Raw genomic sequence first — 22,833 nt, 5'->3', positions numbered from 1 at the left:
AGGGCTAAATTTTTTTCTATTCTAACTACTGGTAAATAATTTAAAATTATTATTAACAAAAAAAGAAGTCAATACAATTTTTTTGTGTTTTTAAACATCGCCATCTGGGTTGTGGGGAGGTGTAAATTCCCCGTGCTTTACTTCAGCCCCTGCGCCATTTTTTCTTTTTTTTAGTATTGCACTCGGCATGGCTGGTATTTAAAATATAATACAGGGAGATGAAATATCAAATAAAAAGAGATAGTAATACCTTAAATTTGTCATATATATAAACAATACAAATTAAAAAAAAAAGCTTTGATGTGTGGACAAAGTCTGGGCTACACCAGAAAAAAACTCTGCAGTATTGCCACAAAAAATAAAATAAAACCAAAAAACTTCTTATCATATTTACAATATATATTACTTACAAGTTATATTTATTTATAATATTTATATATTTATAAAAAGTAATCAAGGTGAGAAAAATGTGGGGGGAGGTTTCAGAGAGGCACGAGCCCATCTTGCTGAGAAACCGAGCTCGCCGTCGCCCTGGTGCGCGCCGAATCTCACCAACGGAAGAAAAGGGGGAACGCGTAGACAATGAAACCATAACAGACAAATTAAAAAAAAAAATTACAACAAAAAATTAAAAGGAAAAATGTACAAAGCGATAAACCTCTAATTTTCTAAAAATTTCTCTGCCCTTTTATATATATGTAATAACACATATATTAAATACATAAAAAAATTAAGGAAAGTGCGATTTTTTGGTTTCCCTTAAAAACTATTCTGGTGGAATCAAAGCTCTTAGGAGAGAAATTATTTACAATTAATTCACAATTTAGACATGTAAAATATATATACGCAATATATAGAAGAAGAGAATATGACTTAAAAAATAATAATAATAAAACAAAAATAATAATAATAATGCATAATATATATAACTGTTTCTTCAGAGAGAATCATTATTATTTAATATATTAGAAAACAAATCAAAATAACATTTACTCGGCAGAAGGACTTAATAGAAAAGAAGAAATAATGAGAAAAGAAAATGCTTAATAAAAAATAAGAAGAAAAAAAACTGTTATGACAATAAATAAATCTAAAAAAAACCAATAATAATAATTAAAAAAGTAAATAAACTAATTAGCCTTATTATTATTTGTTCAAATAACACTTTAAACTTGACAGTCTGGTTCTTTTTGCTTTTTATATATATATTTAAATCAAATCATCTATATAGTTTTTTTTTTTTTTTTTAATCCATTATAACATGAGGTTTTAAGGGGAAGATTCCATATTCTTCTTAATCTTCTGCTAGTTTTTTAAATGTAATTTTTTTTTTACTTTACTCGTTTCCATTCAGGTCTGGCGGTGCGACTCGGCGAAGACGGCCTCCCTGGTCAACTATAATGTTGAAAAAACATTATTACATCAAAATTAAATTTCTCTGGATGAGTCATTACGTCGCAATTTATTACGTGTTATGCCGTCACGTGGTCGTGCCCCGTTGGGTACGGCTGCGAACGCATCGCCCTCCTACGCTCTCTCCTCTGGCCCAGGACGAGACGGAGGCGTTCCATTTTACCTCGCGTTGCCCTATTCTCGTCGCTCTCGGCTGCTCGGTCGGCACTGGTCGAACTCTCCGAACTGCAGCCTGTGCAAAAAGAGAAATAGGAATTTAAAAAATAAAAAAAATAAATAAAAATAGTTGGCAAAAGTAAAACTGACATGGCTTATCCTAGATCAACGGTGAGAGATCACGACAGTTTTATTTAGTAAACACGATTATATTCATTTTGAGATTTAAAGCATATCGAAGGATTTCAGTAGGATCTAGGGATTGCATCTGGTGTAAGTCCGATACGACCTATTCGAGATATCTAGAACTTTATGGGCTTCCCAAACAGTGGCCCGCCAACCCTAATTAGGGGGGCAAACTTCGAGAAAAATTAATAAATTACAAAAACAAAGTAAAACGAATAAATAAAATTAAAAATAATGAGTTCTGGGTACGATTTTTTTTTTTTTTTTTTTATTCATTCATTCTATGTTTATTTTTTTCTGGATTTTGGATCCAGCATGCTCAACGTCTACACATCTCGAGAATAGGTGCGGGCCAAACATCCAGTGTATGCGGAATATCTAAAAAGGGTTAGTACAAGACAGCTTCATATATTTGGGACTTATAGAGGCTGATGTGGGTAAAGCTCAGCGTGTGATTTGCAAGAAAGTTCTTCCAAACTATTCAACGGTTTTCGAGAAACTGGGCCCTACCGTAGAAGGCCCAGTTGAAACAGAAACACAGGATGACCGTTTTTTGACTTTAAGAATTTTTCGAAACTGATCTTGATGGTCAAGCGATTCATCACCTCCAGGAAGTGTCCAAATTTCTGAAGGCACTGCTCAAAGATTAAATCTGTATGGGCTGATGGATTGTTGCCCCATAAGGGGACCAGAATTTACCAGAAAACACACGAGTTGCATTTGCTCGAGAACACAGCCATTGGTCTTTGGACGATTGGTCTGCTGTACTTTTTACAGATGAGTGTAGATTTCCTCTACAAATTCCAGATGGGCGTGAAAAGTATGGATAAGGCAAATCCAATCAATGATGGTGTAGGCGGGAATTTCAATGGAGTCATAGAGAGTTGGTTGTAGAAATGATGAATGGTGGAGTGAGTGGTCCTTTTAAAAAAGTTGGTTGTTGTTCGTGGAGGGTCTTTGACAGCCACTTGCTATGTTGATGAAATTTTGAACTATGGAATTTCATTTGGAACATCATGTGATGCCTATACTCGATGAAATCAGCGACAATCTTATTCTAATCCACGATAATGCCACGCGTCGCTCGCATAGTACAAATTTCAACAGTATAACATCAGGGTCTCAGCCTGGCCAGTCCATTCTCCAGACTTGAACCCCATCGAACATTTATGGGATAATCTCAAAAGACGAATAAGAGTACATCCATCCCTTCTTGACACACTCCGCGATCTTGAAAGGGCAATTCGTGAAGAATGAGCTAACCTCTAGCAAAGAGACATTTCCAGACTGGTAACACATTGACTTATGCAAATTGCATGAGCGTATAAATGCGCCTATAGAGTAGTTTGAAGGGATATGAAAATTATTAATTTTATTCACTAATTTTGTGGTCCGCTTGACGAATTAATATATTACAATTAATTAAGGTTTTTGGTTGAGATAAAAAAGTCAATGGCACGAGCGTTTCATTTGCCGTCGAGAATCCAATCCGATTACACGACATTTGAAAAATGGCAAAAAGGAGGGAAAATTCAAAAGGTGGGGTTGAGATGGGAAGTTAGTGTCAGAGTGGATCGAGGTCACGATAGCTCAAGTGGTAGAGCAGCGGCGTATCTAGCCGAAGATCGTGGGTTCGAATCCCGCTCGTGCCATTGACTTTTCTATCTCAACCAAAAAACCTTAATTAATTGTAATTATTGATATTGTTAATGAAATGAAACGAATCTTTTATGTTATATGTGTTATTTGTGATGTTTTTGAGTTATTAGTTAGGTATTTTGTCATGTTGTACGTAGGGGAATTTACAAATGAAATCATTGTCTTAGAGGGTGTTGAGGTATATGAGTTTTGATAGATTCGTATAGTTTAAGGGGCGTTGGAGAATTGTTTTGAAATAAAATGTAGGTGTATCTGTCAATTTCTTTTTTTTTTAAAGAGTTTCTTGAAGAATTTTGTTGGTCTGTTTGATGAGAGATGAGGTAGGGTCGGATTTAATTGTGCTGTATGTGTTTTGTGTCACTGATACTGTTAATTTTTTCATTCTATTCTTTTTTGCTGATTCCTACTGTTTGTTTTGTTCGATCAGCAGAAAGAATGAGTATGTCTGAATTATTTTTGAGAATTTTTGTTTGTTAGTGTATGTTTGTTGAGATATGTTGTCTCGATTTGTAGTGAGATGTGATTTGTTATTGTGCTAATGCATTTTGAAAATGTTCTTCTTGTTTTTGTTGACTTTTAGATTGCATAATAATCAGTAATTAATTTAGCTGTTGGAAAATCTGTTTTGTTGTAAGGAATGGAATGTTTGGGACCAAGTGATAGGAAGTTTTGGATATCTGGAGAAATGTTAGTTTTGTTAGATTTAGAAACCAATTGTTTGTGTAATCGAGTGTCTGTTTGTTGATTAATTTGATTAGTTTTATTGTGTGTTTGTTTTTAATTTAATCAAAGTGGATATTGTATGCAATTTTTTGACATTTATAGAATTTCTTTGAGGTGTACATTTGTATTATGTTAGTAGCACTAAGTTTTAACTTGTGTAATTTTTCTTTTAGTGTTTTAATGTTTTTAATACTAGTAGTGATTTCAATGAATTGTGGTAATAACAATGTCAATTGGGTTAATGTGGCATTTGTGAAATTTAAGTTGTTTTTGATGGGAGTAGGAAATACCTTGGCACGATAAACAAAAAAGTTTTTCTAAACCTACATCAAACCAGACTGCTGATAAGGAAGGATACGGCCTATTCAACAAAAATCCAAACTTTACCAACTGTAAAATATTCTTTGGATAAGCCACATCAGACATAACAACAAAAAGTTTCTTCAATAAAAATAAAATAATACTATGAAAATACTCACTTTGGGAAGAGCTAGAAGCGGCTTGCGGTTGGGGCTTGGCTGCTTCTTGCGCCGCCGCTCGGTATTGCGGCGTTGCACATAGGAGATCGTTAAGGATGTGTATGATGGTCGAAATGTCCCTTTTCGGCCTTCCAAACCTGTCCTGGAGTGCCGGGTTCAGAGTGCCTGCATAGTTGAATATAAAGGGAAAGGTTAGAACCATTTTTGAGGGGAGTCGTATAAGTGTTTGACTCACCTGAAAACGTTCCTGAATAGACGCCTTTGCCATGGTGGTGCATGCTTTCTATTATGGCACCCTGCCTCCTTTTGGCGTTGTTTAATTCCTATAAATTAAATGTATATAAGTTATTTGTTTTTTTAAGTATGAAATATTTTAGTACTTCGACAGAGTCGCTCTTCGACGTGAGCACTTCCGAAGAAAGCTGTTTAAGCGTCTGCGTCAGGTTGCGAGACGCTTCGGCCAGCGCTTTCGTGTCTAGGACGGGTTTGACGTCGCACGCACAGTCAGTATTTGTAGCGACATTTTGAGTCTGCGTCTGCGCTTGCGAGGTGGCCGCCTGTGGCTGAGGCGGAGGAGGTTGAGGAGGTGGTTTCAAGCTTGACATCCCTGGGAATCCGGCCACGCGCCTCTTCTTACCGCCCGCGCTCCCCGAAGGTGCCACCGTTGACAGTTGCAGCTGTATGAGCATCATGTGGTCACCGAGGCGCATCGTTAAGTTCAACGGTGCCTTACCAGAAAGGAAATCGTTCACCTTGATACAATAAAAAAAAAATTATAAACAAAATTGACATCAAATAAAATAATCACTCAATGTGGACCTCACCTGTGAGTCATTAAGACTTTCCAACGCTTGCATAACACTCTGCTCGGGACGCTGAGCCTAAAAATACAACAACCAAATTAAAAAATGTAAAATTGTTACAAAAATCACTAAAACCAATAATAGTTACATACCAACAGACCGGTTTCAACACTGGGCAAGAGAGTCAACCGGCTACCGTTGATGAGCTGATTTTCTTGTATGGTCCCCTCTCTTAATTGCCTGTAATATTTAATGTACGATAAATAATTTATGAATGAAGAAGAAGAAGAAAGAAAGAAAAACAAAACAAATAAACATGTACTTTCTATCAGGAGGGCTTGGTGTTATGAGGGGTCAAACCTCTTTTTAATACATTCTGTCAAAATTCAAACCCAGAACCGCTGGAGGAGGCAAATACGAGTCAGACGCCCTAACCACTCGTCCATTAAGTGCCCATGATGCAGAAGATTATGGTAGAAGGGTTGTAACCAATTCAAGTCTGGAGCCAATGGTAAAAGGTGGTAAACAATTCATTAGACGTTTAAGCTTCAAACTACCCAGTGAGTATACTATACTTAATACATCTGTAAACAAAGTGGAAAGTATAAGGTAGGAAAAGCTTCATCGAGAAATCTAGAGTTAAGCAAGGAACACAATGTAACACAAATCGACATGACCCAAAGCCACCCGACGAACATTCATGTCCAATTTTCTATAAGCTTGTATACCCAGTGCACATCTGCCCGATGCCACGCAACCGTACTCTACACTACACAATGCAACCATGTTCCCCACTGTCCAGATTTTCTTTGAGTACTGTCGAAGACTGCAGAACCAGATGCGTTTTATTTCAAACTGTTTGAATTATTGTCATCATATTACTTACAACAAGCTTATTTTTAATGAAAACCAAATTAAACGAGATCAAAAATTCATCACTTTTTATAAAAACTATTTATTTATAATGGTTTGGCAGAAAATTGAACAAAACACCGGAATACCACTGAATATTGATAGAATGAATTCAACTATTTATTTCAGTTCTAATCTGACTTTCGTCGAGTGAACAACTCTACTGTTTACGTAGATAATCCCAAACCGAGTATTAGTACTTACCTTTGTTCCCCTTTGGTTACCTTTATAAAAAAAAATTTTTTTTTCCATTTAATTTCTCAGTTATTAAGGAAGTAATAATTTTTTTTGTGTGTATGTGTATTTATGTCCAGCAACCACGTAAGTACAAACATTTTTAGACTTTACTTTCTATCCTGGCCTCAATCGCTGTTAACATTTAACCATCTCTCTTTTAATTTACAATTAATTTATCTTAATTTCCATTTTAAAATACAATTCTTTTTATTTATAAATTGAAAAAATTATACAAGAGTCATGGCTGAATCTAGCACAGGAAAAGATCCCCCAAGCCCAATGGAAACACTAAAATGTCCAACTCAATCTTATAAACGACCCCTCCCAGCATCCAATGAACATGAAAATCAAAATCAAAAAAGAATCAACGACTCAAAAGGTAATACGGAACAAAAAACAGCCGCTTCCAATTTTTGTGGTCATTCGTCATCAGAATGAAGAATCCAAGTTGTCTGGGATCTCTCCCTTTGTAGTCAATCGATCCATTGTCGCAGCAGCTGGATCACCAAAGTCAATTAAAAAACTAAGAAACGGAACTTTCTTAATTGAACCAAATAATGAACAACAAAGCAAATTCTTACTAAGTATGAACTTGCTCCACACAACCCCGATAACTGTAGGACATAAATCCCTAATTTTTTCAAAAGATGTGATTTATACTCCTGAATTGTCCTGTTTGTCTATTGAAGAAATAAACAGGGAATTATCTGATCAATTCGTCACAAATGTATTCGAATCTACAAAATGGAAAATAATGGGAAAATACCAACAGGCACCTATATTCTTCTGTTTATAAAAGTCCGTCCTTATGTGCCAAACCCAAGACAATGTAAACACTGTCATAAATTTGGACATGCTACTAATAATTGTCCAAATGAGGAGTTATGTGCAAATTGTGGCAAGCCAGTGCATCAAAATGCTGATGACTGTTTGCAAAACTGTAAATTGCAATGGAAACCACTCAGCTACCTCGCGCATGTGCCCGAAATACATTGAAGAAAAGGGTATCCTAAAAGCATTCATTGAAAAGAAAATAAGTTTTGTAGATGCAAAAAAGAATATAAACAATTGCAACCACCACCTCTCCCGAAACCCTCGATTAGTTTCAGAAACATAGTTCAACATAAACCCTCTTCAGAATGTACATCTTGCTCTGAGTTAAAAACTACAGTTGCCAACTTAACAGCGCAGATATCATTCCTGACAGAAACTTTGATGCAGTTCACCAAAAAAAAAAAATCCTTCCAATCACTAAAAACCCCACTCCCCCCAACCCACACAACAACCAGGGCAAAAGCATACCAAAACACCCTCCACATCAAAACCAAACAAGGACACTATTCCCTATCTTAGTAATGACACCAATAAATCTACCAACAGCATAACTACTCCTCTTGCTCCGAAACTAACCTCTAAGCCCACTGGAAGCAGACCCCAATCCCGATCAAAATGACAGCAAATCAACCTTTCACAATTGTGCAGTGGAATATAAATGGCTTCCATTCGCGTCAAGACGATTTAAAGATCTTTCTCAGAGATTTTCAACTTAAAATTCTTTACCTTCAAGAAACACATTTTAAAGACAATCACAAAATCACATTTAAAAATTTTGATGTTTTTAGAAAAGACAACATTTCAAACTCTATAGCATCTTCGGGGGGGGGGCAATATTTNTAGAAAAGACAACATTTCAAACTCTATAGCATCTGGGGGGGGGTAGCAATATTTGTGGACTCATCCCTCAACTCTACAATAATTCAACTAAATACAAATTTACAGGCCGATGCTATTTCACTTCAGACCCCATTTAAATGCACTATTTCCTCAATATATCTACCCCCTAATCAACATATAGCCTCACAAGATAATGAAGAATTATTTTCACAATTACCACAGCCTGCAATAATTGTCGGGGATTTTAATACCATAGTATGGCATGGGGATTGTCAACTACAAACTCACGTGGAAACATACTCGAACGAATTAGAAGTGATTATAACCTAATTTTCTTAAACGATTTAACCCCCACACACATATATGTGGCGCGACTGGCACCTTTTCAAATTTAGACTTGACCTTTAGTAGCCCCCAAATTTTTGGCCTTTTCAATTGGTCTGTGTCCGAAAATTACTATGGAAGTGACCAAGCCCCCATCATTATCGAAAAACACTTTGAAAACTTTCTCTTGAGGAAAAACCTAGGTGGGTGTTGGAAAATGTCAACTGGAACTTATTTAGGAATAAACTTACCCTCCCAACAGTGGACCCTCCTACTGACATCGAATTAGCAATTAAAAATCTTACCAACTCATTACTCGCGGCAGCAAATCAAACAATCCCGAAATCAACTGGTCTTAGCCCTCGCTCCCCGGTACCTTGGCGGAACGCTGAGTGCAAATCAGCTCTAATAAATAGAAGACAAGCCCTAAGACAATTCAACGTCACCACAAAGGTCACCAACGGGAGAAAATTTAATAAATTACAAGAGACAAAAGGCAAGAGCAAAATGGATCTTCAAAAACGCTCGCCGAACCTCATGGGCAAATTTTACTGAGACCTTGTCCAGACACACACCAAGGTCTGGAAAAAATTGAGATCCGTTCGTGGCAGAAACTCTCCCAGCCAGATTGCTGGATTGTCTGTAGATGATAAGATCCTGACTGACCCTACGGACATAGCTAATCAGTTGGGTGTTTTTTCCTCAAATTCGGATGACAACCACTACGATCCTGAATTCCTCATCCAAAAAATACGAAATGAAAGTTTTGAACTGGATCTTACAGGCGATGACAATCACCCCCTAAACTTACCCTTCACAATGAAGGAATTAGAATACACTATTTCAAATGTCCATGGGTCTACCCCTGGGCCAGATGATATCCACTACACAATGATTAAAAATCGTACTCCTCCCTTGAATCAGTGCCTGTTGAGACTGTTTAATCGAATCTTATGTGAGCGTTCCTTTCCCTCCTCTTGGGGTGAAGCAGAGGTTATACCGGTCTTAAAAAAAAGAAAAGACAAAATGTGTGGTAAAAGTTATCGACCAATCTCACTCACCAGTTGCCTGATGCAAGGTGACAGAGAATGGTTCATAGAAAAAAACAACCTCGTAATAAAACAGCAATCTGGATGTAGAAAGGGACACTCCTGTTGGGACCATATTGCTATACTTGAAACTGAAATCCAGGAGGCTTTCAGGAAAAGAAAATACCTTGTTGCTACCTTCCTCGACCTCGAAAAAGCTTTCAACACCACCTGGAGGCGTGGTATACTAAAGACCATATATGAATGGGGTGTTAGGGGTAGAATTCTAAATTTTATCAGCAACTTCATGAATAAACGAACTTTTAAAGTGCAAATTGGCAATCATTACGCCATAGTAAAGTTCTTGGGGGTTTCTTTTGACAGAAGACTAAAATGGCTTCCTTATATTAGAGAACTGAAATACAGTTGTTGATATGATAGCCATTTTAAGTAACTCCAAATGGGGAGCGGATAGAAATACAATGCTAAGGTTCTACAAGGCACTTATCCGTGCCCGCTTGGACTATGGAGCTATAGCTTACGACTCGGCAAACAAATTTACCCTCCAGTCCCTTGACCCCATCCATCATAGAGGTTAGAATGAGAATAGGAGCTTTTAAATCCAGCCCAATAATCAGTATACTCGCAGAAAGTGGGGAACCAAATCTCTCAATAAGACGACAGCAACTTGTAGTTTCCTACTATGTCAATATAAAATCAAACCCTAAACACCCCATGTTCGAAGAAAACTTTGAAACTCAAATAGCTCTTTACTATGAAAATCACTCTAGAGTCACTAAACCACAGGCATATAGAGCACATAGGTATCGCACGGAAAGTCATTTAGATTATGTTATTAAACGAATAGATAAAAGAATCATACCAAAAAATCCCCCCCTGGACTTTCCCTGAAGTAAAATTCAACTATTCATTACATAAAAATGTAAAGCAAGATACAAGTGATGTAGAATATAGACAGAAATTTCTTGAAATACTACATAATAACCCAAACTGCACATACATATATACCAATGGTTCTAAAATAGCTGAAAGAGTGGGATGTGCCTACACACTAAACAACCAACCCCACTCATTCCTGCTACCATCAATCTTTAGCACACACAGTGCTGAGTTGATGGCGATTAAAAAGTCACTGGATGAACAAGAGACGATTGGTAACAATTCCATAATTTTTTCTGACTGTTATAGCGCCATTCAATCGATCCAAAACCCTTATTCAAAAAATGCAATAAAAGGCAATGATAACCTAGTAGTTGTTCGCAAAAAAAAAAAGAAAAAAAGTTTTTTACACTGTTTTGTCATAAAATTTAAATAAGAATTTATTACACTGTTTTGTTCATAAAATTTAACATAGAATTTATTACAATGATTTGTTCATAAAATTTAACTAAGAATTTATTTCAGGGTTTTGCTCATAAAATTTAACTAAGAATTTATTACAATGTTTTGTTCATAAAATTTAACTAAGAATTTATTTCAGGGTTTTGCTCGTAAAATTTAACTAAGAATTTATTGCATGGTTTTGTTCATAAAATTTAACTAAGAATTTATTACACTGTTTTATTCATCAAATTTAACTAAGAATTTATTGTGTGATACTGATTTGTGATACACGCTGTTTGATTCTCCATGGCATGCGCTTGATGTCGAATATATGTGCAAACCCCACCAAAACAAGACCTGATTGAGTAGCAACAGGTCACATCGCATTGTGTTGCGTCGGGTGTGTTTACCGCTTTTCTTTCACCCCAATGGGTTCTACCCCAAGGGGTCCCTATGTAGATAGATTGATAGATGTCCCTATGTATATACCTTATTATGCACCTGGGTCGCTAGTAACCCCCTAGAGCCCGGTGCCCCCAGCTACTACTAACAGCCGTACAGCCATTTAAAAAAAGCATTTTACCCCTCGCTTAGCACCAGAGGGCCTGATCACTAGTCGAGAAGATTGCTAGCGGACCTGAAAAGAACCCAATTGCGGATGAAATGAAGATGACAATTGGATCATCTCAGTTAACAAATAAAAAAAAACTATTAAAATCTACTTACATTATTAAAACTTATGGCTTGAAACATAAATTTATGGGTATTGATTAGTAAAGGGGCAAGATCTGGCATATATCAATTCTATATAAACTCTAACCTCCACCTGCTTATGACCCAAAACATGGAAACAATACATCCAAAGTTATTGAATGATATATGGAACTATCATAATAAATCACATTTTTCTTATATTTTTATTAAACATTTCAAATTTGCTAGTTTCCCATCAGGCTCCTCCCCAGGTGGCGGATCAGGTAATGCTCTTAAGATTTGGTCAGTACCAAAGAAATAAAATAATCCGGGCAGATTAAAATTAGCCTAGGAATAAAAGGAAGCAGTATACACTAGGACCGGCTTGGGGGGGGAGGAATGGCCTGAGAACAGAGACTACCACAATCTGGATATGACATAAAAATTGTATCTGACCCAAAGATGGAAACAATAGACAAGTTATTCAATGATGTACGGAATGAACCAACCGTATATATCGATATTAAAGTAACACAAGCACCAGCTTTGACAATTAAAACATAGAGATAAGTACTTACACGACCTTATAAACGGTAAAACATCTTATTTATCAACTATGAATCCCCATTATGGCTCACCAGTGTGATATAAACGATGGCAGTTTTTAACAAAGCTGTCAATCGTCTGTATCATCCTATCGCAATGGCATTTTAACAGACATAACTAAATGAAAAATCACTGTTCCAATCTCATCGGTAAGAAATATCATTAAAAAACAAAGTGAGTCTTCGAAGTAAATGATAATTTGGGAAAAAAAGTCAATCAATTAAAGTGTGTAAATAACAAATGGCTAACATTACCTCAAAACACTCAAACAGGATATAATGGATTGAAAAAATGATACAGAACTTATTTTACAAGCCGACAAATAATCATTTTCACAAAAAAAATTTTTTTTGTTATTGGTCATTAAGCCTTGAGTCTATACTAAATGGTACAGCCCGGCCCCATCAGAGCGAAGCCCCTGCAAATCCCGGCACAGTGGCAGCCCCAGGCTTGGAAAGAAAGGAACCCCATGGATCTCTCGCAGCTGATGCTTTTAATCTTAATATTGTGCGCAGGGCTTTATCGAGGAGGGGTCGGTGTCTAGTCACCATCGACACCTCCTCCAAGCTCGCTGGAGATTCTTTGATCTCAGAGTCCGGGGGGTCACCCCTCAATCTAGCCCAAACCGACAAGCACGAAATGTTTAATCTGAACAAACGAAATGTTTTAGTTGGAAAAGTTTGACTTAAAAATATAACCTTACATTTATCAAACCTTACATTTCAGTTAAATATTTAAATATAATTAATAGTATAAGATAAAAAATTGCTTTATATTATTTTTTTTTTTTTTTTTTTAATAAAAAAAGTTCTATTGATTCATATTTAACAAATTTATCTGTCGACAAATCAAATTTTGCCCCACATCACCATAAAAACAAACATCACCCTTACCTTTATGAAACCTTAATCTGGGTCAAAAAGACTTAGCCATTACAATAAAAATAATAATAAAAACTATCAGTTTCATAATCACGGTGTAGGTCGGAATCTAGGTCGAAACCTTTACTAATTTTAATCCATTATTTCGACCAAGTTGTTAAACAAAATTTAACCTTTAATTTTTACAATACAGTGCTGACATGTAAAAAAACAAAACAAAAAAATCAAAATTGACGTACATAAAAGAACGAAAAGAACTGCACTTAAGCACTTTTTGTTAATGGCCGAATTTGGACCAAAACATTTTTCTTTTGTTTTGCTCAAAATTTCAACAATATGGATGAGTCACCAAACTGGCCAGATAAACGACCTCGCCCTAAGGGCGCAAGACGCCCGACCAAAATTGACCAACTGCATGTTCTCAAAAACATAATTAAAAGCAAAAACGTGATAACGATGATAACGGTAATAATAAATAACGGGTCTTTAAAACATTTAAATAATTATAGTGCCAAGGCTGTAGAAAAATATAAGAAATCAATATTGACCTCCACGAAAAACGTTAACAATTGATTGACCGAATTGGACCAAACTGAACAAAAGACACCAGTGTTATTGACCAATCTTGGGAGAAGAAAGAATAGGTAACACCATGTTATTGACTAAATTGAGCAAAATGTGGAAAGAAAAAACAACAACACAATTTATGTTATTGACCAAACTAGGAAAAAAACACATACACAAGAACATACAAACATGAAGAACAAAGAACATTATTTTTTAATTGACCTATTGACCGAATCGGACAAGACAAGGGTAGGGGATATTTTTGTTATTGACCGAATTGAGCAAGTCTTGAAGAAAGAAGGGGGGAGAAAATACAATTTCTGTTATTGACCTAACAAAGAACGCAACACACAAACGTGAAAAACAAACAATAGATTATTTTTTAATTGACCATAACGGGAAAAACGAGAGAGAAAAACAAGTTTCGTTATTGACCAAACTACGGAAATAACAAAAAAAAGAATACACAATTTCTGTTATTGACATAAATAGGAAAAAACACAACACACAAACATGAACAGAAAATACATTATTTTTTAATTGACCAGAACGGGCAAAACGTGAAAATACACAATTTTTGTTATTGACCGAATCGGACAAAACTGAACAAAAGCCACCAGCCTCTGTTATTGACCAAACTAGGGAAAGAAAAAAGAATATACAATTTCTTTTATTGACCTAACTAGGAAAAAACATACACAACACACAAACATGAAAAACAATTAATACATTATTATTTTTTTAATTGGCCACAAAAGGGGCAAAACGAGAAAATACACAATTTTTGTTATTGACCGAATCCAATAAAACGTAGGGAAGGGAAATTGTTGTTATTGATCGAATTGAGCAAAACGCATAAAGAAACCACCATTTTTGTTATTAATCAAACTAGGGAAGTAAAAAATACACAATTTCTGTTATTGATCTAACTAGGAAAAAACACACATACACAACACATAAACATTAAAAACAAAGAATACATTATTTTAGAGGACATTTTTGTTATTGACCGAATTTATAGCAAAACTCAAAAAGAAAAATAATCCACCAATTTTGTTATTGGCCAAACTTGGAAAACCACCATTAATGTTATTGACCAAACTAAGACAAACAAAAATACATAATTTCTGAAATTGAACGAATCTGGCAAAACGTGAGAAACCGACCACCATTTTCGTTATTGACCAAATTAAGAAAAAAAAAAGTAAACCATGTCTATTATTGACCGATGTGGGAAAAATCCACCATTTTTGTTATTGACCAAACTGGGAAAAAACTTGTTATTGGCCGAATCTGGCAAATCGGGGGAGAAAAACAACACCATTTTCGTTATTGAACGAATTGGAAAAGACACACACAAAGAATCCACCATTTTTGTTATTGATCGAATTGGGCAAAACGAAAAAATACACCATTTTATTACTGACCGAAATTGGAAATGTCAATTTTTTTTGCTGTCCAATTTCAAAAATTCGACCGAAGAACAAAAATTGGCCAAATAGTTGACCGGCCAACCGGCAATTTCTCCCCCCTCGTTTAATAATAATAATAATAAATTAATTAATTAAAGTATCTGACGATGAATAAATAAATTGAATGAATAAATAACCTTCTCTTTATGAAGGATTTCGCCCGTGCAGACTTTCGCGTCTATTGACCAACGGGCCACCGTTATGATACGAACCAGTAAACATTTGTACCGTTTTTTTTACACTTCCATTTCGTCTCCTTTCAACCTTTCCTCGGAATAAATTTCTTATTTTGTTCTTCAATTTATAATAAATTGAGATTGTTTTTTTTTATGATGGTAAAGGGTGGGGAGGGGGTCTTTCCATTATTGACCAACAGACCCGTTACGATTTTTACTTTTGTGACAAAACTAATGATTTTTTAAAGTTTTTTTAAAAGTTTTTTTAAGTGATTAATTAGAATTTGTGTGTGAGTGGTATAAAATGTCTATGGTAAACAATGTTTGTTTATAAATAGGTTTTTTTTATGTAGGCCTAAATCTTTATTTGATTTACTGGTTTGTTTATTTAGTGAAATAGTTTGATGTAATGTTTTGTTTGTGTGTTATAAGGGGATTTTTTTTAGTTTTAAGAGTAGATATCAGTATGAGGGAGTGCGGTGGAGCAATAATGGAAACAAAATGGAGTTGGCCCCTGTGCCGTCGAGTTTCAAGCTCACCTCTCCCTGTGCAGGAGGCAGATCCTTTCCTTGGGCACTTTCAGCCTTTTCGATATGAGCTTTTTCAAGCTTTCGATTGAATCGGCCCTCGTGACGGCCAGCTCGAACTGGCCGCCGGTCGTCGGGGTCACGGATATCGTGATGCTGCCCGAGTCGCAACCACACCCATTGCCGCAGTCGCACTGCCCCTCGCCGGCGTCCATCCGTCGCCCCGTTCGTTGCACTCTTCGTCCGTGTCCCGGTCCTCTGTCCGTCTGGGAGGGTGGCGGATGGCGGAGACGGTCTCGCGGGCGAGCACAACTGGACGCGGGCCTCCCTCGGGATTGTCGCGGGACGCTGGAAACCCCCTTCGGCTAGAAACGCGGCGGCATCCGGACAAACTGACTTTTAACACCTTTACCACCTTTGAAAAACGACAAACGGCTCACAGACCTCGCCTGGTTCGATTGCCAACCCGTTTGACCGTTCACGGATCACCGCCTCGCGCACTCACAGATACGCACTCGACTCAAAACTGAGAATTGAGAAATGGCCGAACGGGACTCAGCTGGAAACCGTACGGAACGACATCTCGCTACGTGGAGGGGAGAAAAAACACTCAAAGCCTTCCCGCCGACAATTTCAAATACAAACCAACACTCGATGTATACCTATATATATGTATTTTTTGTTTAAAGTTAAACAACTAATATATTAAACAGCTACCCATTAAAAAGTAATAAAAATAAAAACAAAGATCAATTAAACACAGCTGTAACTGAACCGGCACGGATAATTCAGTGACTCACCATACGAACAAATCACTACAAGATTCGTCGACTAACTCACCAAACAAAAGAATCATTGAACAATTTATCGACTGAAAGTGTTTTTGAACGACTCAGTGAACGAACGAATCTCGGAATATTTAATTGATTTAAGGAGTAATTTAGAGACTCGCCGAACAAATCACTACAACGAAAGAATTATTGATTTAATTAGCTGAGTGACACCGAACGAACGAATCACTGTACAACTCATTGATCGAAGGCGTAATTATGTGTCTTCTAAACGAACGAATTACTGAACAATTTTTGACTAAAATACTATGTGAATGATTCACTGAACGAACGAGTCACAGGAAAACTCATCGACTGGTAGAATATTTTAATGACTCACTGAAAGAACGAATCGCGTAGCGATTCATTCGTTCAAGAATTGAACGACTCACTTAAAGAACGAATCACGTAACGATTCATTCGTTCAAGAATTGAACGACTCATCATTCGTTCAAGAATTGAACGACTCACTTAAAGAACGAATCACGTAACGATTCATTCGTTCAAGAATTGAACGACTCACTGAAAGAACGAATCGCGTAACGATTCATTCGTTCAAGCATTGAACGACTCACTGAAAGAACGAATCACCTAAAAATTCATCCGCACAATAATTGAACGACTCACTGAAAGAACGAATCACGTAATAATTCATTCGTTGAAGAATTGAACGATTCACTGAAAGAATTCATTGCGTTATTCATCAAACAAAAGAATTACTAAATTTACTCGCATTCATCGAAAGAGTATTTGAGCGTCACATTGAACGAACGAATCACTGAATAATTCATTGTCTTTAGTTTATTCATTAAGTCCATCGCCAAACGGACAAATCACTGAACGATTCATTTAGTACTTAATCAAAGAACTGAATAATGAGCATTAACAGTGTTTGAATTGAAATTTCAGAATCGATTCATTGACAACTGGTAATTTAGTGAGTCATTGAACGAACGAATCACGGAGCGATTTATTAAGTGAAAGAATATTTGCGTGATTTGCTAAAGTAGTAATTGAATGACACACCGAATAAACGAATCATTCGAAAATTCACGACCCGAAAAATTAATGATTACGTGACTTATCTAATGAACGAATCATTCGAGTGTCACTGATTGAACGTGTATTTGAGTGATTTGCCGAACAAACGAATCAATGAACAAGTTTTGACTGAAACAGTATTTGAATGATCCACTGAACAAACGAGTCACTGGAAAACTCATCGACTGGAAGAATACTTTAATGTCTCACTGAAAGAACGAATCAAGTAACGATTCATTCATTAAGTCATTGAGTGGCTCACCATACAAACAAATCACTACAAGATTCGTCGGTTACTCAACAATCAAAAGAATCATTGAACAATTTATCGACTGAAAGTGTTTTTGAACGACTCAGTGAACGAACGAATCTCGGGATTTTTAATTGATTTAATGAGTAATTTAGTGACTCGCCAAACGAACAAATCACTACAACTATTCATTGAGTTACTCATCAAATGAAAGAATTATTGAATAATTCACTGAATGTCATACCGAACGAACGAATAAGTAATCGATTCGTTGAGTGACTTACCAAACGAAGGAATCACTGAACAATTTTTGAAAACAATATTTGAATGATTCACTGAACGAACGAGTCCCTAAAAACTCAACGAGTGAAATTTTATAAATCATGGAAAGAACGAATCGCGTAACGACGATTCATCCATTGAAGTGATTGAGTGACTTACCGAAGGAACGAATCACTGTACAATTCATTGAACGACCTACGAAAGCTAGCTCGTTGAAAACGAAAGATTTATTGTGACGGGGGCCACTGAGAGACTGTATAAGTTAAAAAAAAAGAAAAAAAAACATATATTTAATACCATGTTATTGTTAATTTTGATTACAGCTATATTTTTCCCATTTCACTGTCGATAATTTTGGTCCTTCACGATTCAATGAACGCCTTTACGTTTGGCCAGTAGGAGCCATCCGGGTCGTAGATCCTCAGCATGTGGGCCCAGTCCTCGCCGTGAGCGGGTATGAACTTGTTCAAAGAATGCTTGAATATTCCCTTCTGCTTTTCCGAGCACTCGCCGCAGACAGTACTTAACACCGTCGAAATGTGGTCTGCAATCGGAAAAATAATAACAGTAAATAAATTTAAAAATGGTTTTGAATTGAGTCAATTTATGACCGAACAGTGAACGAGTCAGCAGCCGAAAGAATGCATCACGGATGGAGGCGCCTGTACGAACTATTGGCTCACTTAACGAACGAATCCTCTTGACCGAAAGAACGAGCGAACAATTGAGCTAGACATATACTTTCCTAGTTTGTTTAAATTTAATCTTCTTCGGTCATTTATCGTTAATGACATGTCGACCAACCTAATAAAGTTTAATGTGACCAAAGGATGTACAAAATAACGAACATTTTCTATACTGTATTCTATAATGTATAAATCGTTCTTGCATCTGCAGATGGGCCAGAAAGAGCAGGAAGGAGTTGTAAGGGGTTCATGCTTCGTCTGAATTATTTTCTATAGTTCACCTTTGACGGCCTGCTGGTGGACGTTGCAAGGTCCCTCGTCGAAAAAGCACCTCAAGTATGCTCTAAGGAGTCGTTCGTTGTCGAGTATGAGGTCCGGGTCTATCTCCTCGAAGACCTTCTGGTAGTCGATATGTTCGACCGGGGACGTGAGGCCCAGGTAGAACGCTGCGAACATGACAGCGAGACGTAACATTTTGACAGCGTCTGCACTATGTAAGTGACATTTTTGAAATTTATACAATGCCCCCACACGAAGGGGGAGTAATTGATGACCGGTCAGGCCTTTCATTAAGGTAATTCTACCTTTTGTTCATAAATTTTCCGGGGATTTTCCCCAACCGACTTTGACCGAAATTGCAAGCTCATTTGTTGAAACATGTTATAAACTTTACTGCGAACTCCGCCCAAGGACTCGAAAGTAATTAATAATTTCAAAAAACCCGAAGTTATTAGCATGGAAGCGTCAATTAACGCGATCAAAATCATAAAAGAGAGAACGAGTCATTGAATAACTCACTGAACGAACGAATAACCGAACACCATATGTCGAATGACGTACGGATGGAACAAATCGCAAAATGATTCGTCGATTGAACTAATATTTGAATGACTAACCGACCGAACCAATACCTGAACGATTCGTTGAGTGAAGATCTAATTGGTCGACTCAAAGAACGATTCGTTGAATTACACATTGTTACACCCAAAATTATTTCGGGTCAGAGCAAAATTTATCCCGGTAGCTCGTCGTGAGTGGGGGGGGGGTTAAGACTGGAGAGACAATTTACAAAATAAATAAAAAACAAAACAAAAATAAAAGAAATATTAAAAACCAAAGAAATATTGGTGAGTTGGGCGCCACCCCATTTTATGCGTCCAGAGTGGACTGGGGGAATGGGGAACTCCTTTAACTAAAAGTATATTCTTGTTTGTACTCTAAATAAATTTGATAAAAATAAATAAATAAACAAATAAATCAATCAATATAGGAGAGGAAAGTAGTATAATATTTTCTATAAAAAAATAAATGATTTACTTTATTCCATGGCGGACATTCCCCACGGGGGGGGGGGCACTCCAGGCTTAAATTCTCATATAATTCCTCTCTACTTTTGTTTCTGCTGGGGCATGTTAACCATCCATAAATGGAGGGATTTATTATTCTTAAACAGTAAAATTAAAATAGGTACTAGGGCTCCCGGATAAAGCCAGCCTAACACGGCGGGTCCTGATCAGCAACTTTACCTTCTTATCGCATTCGAGTTCCCTCTGCTTAAATGATTATTTATGTATTTACGAGGTACCTGGCCATGCAAAATAATCAAGCCAAAAAAGTAGATTAATAAGGAGGGAGAGAAAAAAAAAATGAGAATCCACTTAACAAAGGAGGGATTTTTTTTCCTTTGGCTGCATCAATGCATCGGCCATACGTTTTCCTTCGGCGTCGCCGCAGTCTACAGAATTTACTGTGTTTCTTTCACTACATGTTGTCTTTTATATTTTGACGTCATTCTTTTTTTATAAAGGTCATTAAACTGTCAAATACTGGAATATTTTTAGTGTCGCTCAATACAGTTGCTATTAATTAAGGTTTTTAGTTGAGATGAAAAAAAGTTAATGGCACGAGCGGGATTCGAACACAGGATCTTCGGCTAGATACGCTGCTGCTCTACCACTTGAGCTATCGTGACCTCGATCCACTCGGACATCAACTTCCTATCTCAACCCCACCTTATGAGTTTTCTCTCCTTTTTGCCATTTTTCAAATGTGTAATCGGATTGGATTCTCGACGACAAATGGAATGGCGACGGAGAGCTTTAGTGAAGTGTACTTCATTTTAATAATTAAATTCACTAATTTCGTGGTCCGCTTGACCAATTAATACATTACAATTAATTAAGGTTTTTAGTTGAGATGAAAATGGATCGAGGTCACGATAGCTCAAGTGGTAGAGCAGCGGCGTATCTAGCCGAAGATCATGGTTTCGAATCCCGCTCGTGCCATTAACTTTTTTTCATCAGCTAAAAACCTTAATTAATTGTAATGTATTAATTGGTCAAGCGGACCACGAAATTAGTGAATTTAATAGTTGCTATATTTGTTGGGAACGCTACTCCGTGCTTTCTTAAATTCTCATATAATTCCTCTCTACCTTTGTTTCTGCTGGGGCATGTTAACCATCCCTAAATAGAGGGATTTATTATTCCTAAACAGTAAAATTAAAATAGGTACTTTGTTTCCTTAATCAGCCACAAAATAAACCATAAACCAGATCTGGACTAACTTAAAAAAAAAAACTTAATAACCTAAATTAACAATAATAAATCATTAAAATTAAAACAAACAAAAATTCCTTCTTCATGCAGTCTTTTCCGTAAACCAACACATTTACTTGGGAATCGTTGATCCAGCCACAACCATCCGCCGAGTCCTCCTGGGTTCCAGTCCTGCCGAAATCCGCTCCAAAAAAGAGAAAATCTCCGGAGAATCGGGACCGCCTTTATATCCTTTCGGAAAACCACGAACGCTCACCGTCCTCGCTCGTCGCCGTGGTCTGGTGAGGAAGGCGCCCGGTAGAAATTCCAAAAATGGAAATACTCACGAAGAAAAATCCGGACGAGCCGATTTCCGGAGAATCTTTATCAGTTGGCAAATCGTAGGTGTTTACCGCACTGTCTTCCTCGGCGACCTCTGGCTCGCTTAATCCCCACTAAATACACACTCTTAATAAAAACACTCATTGTTGATTTTCACCAATTTCCTACGTACAATGGTTTTTTAATTAATAATAAAAATTTATCCATCTTATAACCAGGTTACAGACCTCCTTACAAGAAAAGGTCGCTGATCGAGGCGAGAAAATAAAAATTTGATTTTGGGGCAAAAAAAACACTTTCCTCTCTTACAAACATGATATTATAAAACCCTTTTTTTTTGTCACAACATCAAATAAAAGAATTACTTATCGGCTGTCTGTTTCAGTGACTCACAGAACATACGAATCTCTGAACAATTCATTGACTCAAGTAGGTAGAAATTCAATGAGAACGAACGAATCATGGAGCGATTAATTAATTAATTGGTAATTTCAAAAACCGAAGCTATTAGCATGAAAGCGACAATTAATGCGATCAAAATCATAAAAGAGAGAACGATTCATTGAATAACTCGCCGAACGAATAATTGAATGATTAACCGACCAAACCAATACCTGAACGATTCATTGAATCACATGACATGAAAGAATTACTGACCAATTTCTCGACTGTTTGTGACTCATAGAACGAACGAACCACAGATCAGAAAGATTGATTAAGATTATTTAAAAATAATCAAATTAAAACAATTAGGTAGTATATCAGTGAACGAATCACTGAAAAATTCAAAGGCTGAAAATGTATTTGAGTGATTCGCCGAACAAACGAATACCTGAACGATTCATTGACTACAATTAGGTAGTATATCAGTGAACCATTGGACGAACGAATCACTAAAAGATTCAAAGGCTGAAAGTGTATTTGAGTAATTCGCGGAACAAACGAATACCTGAACGATTCATTGAGTGAAGATATAATTAGGTAACTCACTAAACGAACAATAAC

At 36.6% G+C, this 22,833-nt stretch overlaps 1 protein-coding gene across 3 annotated transcripts; it reads right to left on the bottom strand.

Annotated features, from left to right (window-relative positions):
• Window positions 1-1,194: 1,194 nt before the first annotated feature.
• Window positions 1,195-21,842, bottom strand: LOC106670809 (midnolin homolog). Of its 3 annotated transcripts, none has more exons than XM_024227704.1 (8): window positions 21,624-21,842; window positions 5,572-5,659; window positions 5,441-5,497; window positions 4,997-5,368; window positions 4,852-4,939; window positions 4,617-4,781; window positions 1,470-1,645; window positions 1,195-1,395 (listed from the first exon to the last, which is right to left on the bottom strand). In XM_024227704.1, exons 1-7 carry the CDS (start codon window positions 21,650-21,652, stop codon window positions 1,473-1,475), a joined length of 972 nt encoding a protein of 323 aa, XP_024083472.1. In that variant the 5' UTR covers window positions 21,653-21,842; the 3' UTR covers window positions 1,195-1,395; window positions 1,470-1,472. The 3 variants fall into 3 exon arrangements, with proteins under 3 accessions (XP_024083472.1, XP_014256895.1, XP_014256894.1); XM_014401409.2 differs by lacking the exon at window positions 21,624-21,842 and adding an exon at window positions 15,873-16,583 and having other exon boundaries at window positions 1,455-1,645; XM_014401408.2 differs by lacking the exon at window positions 21,624-21,842 and adding an exon at window positions 15,873-16,582.
• Between the last annotated feature and the right edge of the window lie 991 nt (window positions 21,843-22,833).

The sequence above is a fragment of the Cimex lectularius genome, unplaced genomic scaffold (genome assembly GCF_000648675.2).
Source record: "Cimex lectularius strain Harlan isolate CLEC.00 unplaced genomic scaffold, Clec_2.1 scaffold248, whole genome shotgun sequence".
Taxonomy (NCBI): Eukaryota; Metazoa; Arthropoda; class Insecta; order Hemiptera; family Cimicidae; genus Cimex; species Cimex lectularius.
Note: the sequence above shows the minus strand (reverse complement) of the source record. Positions and strands in the feature narration are given on the sequence as shown.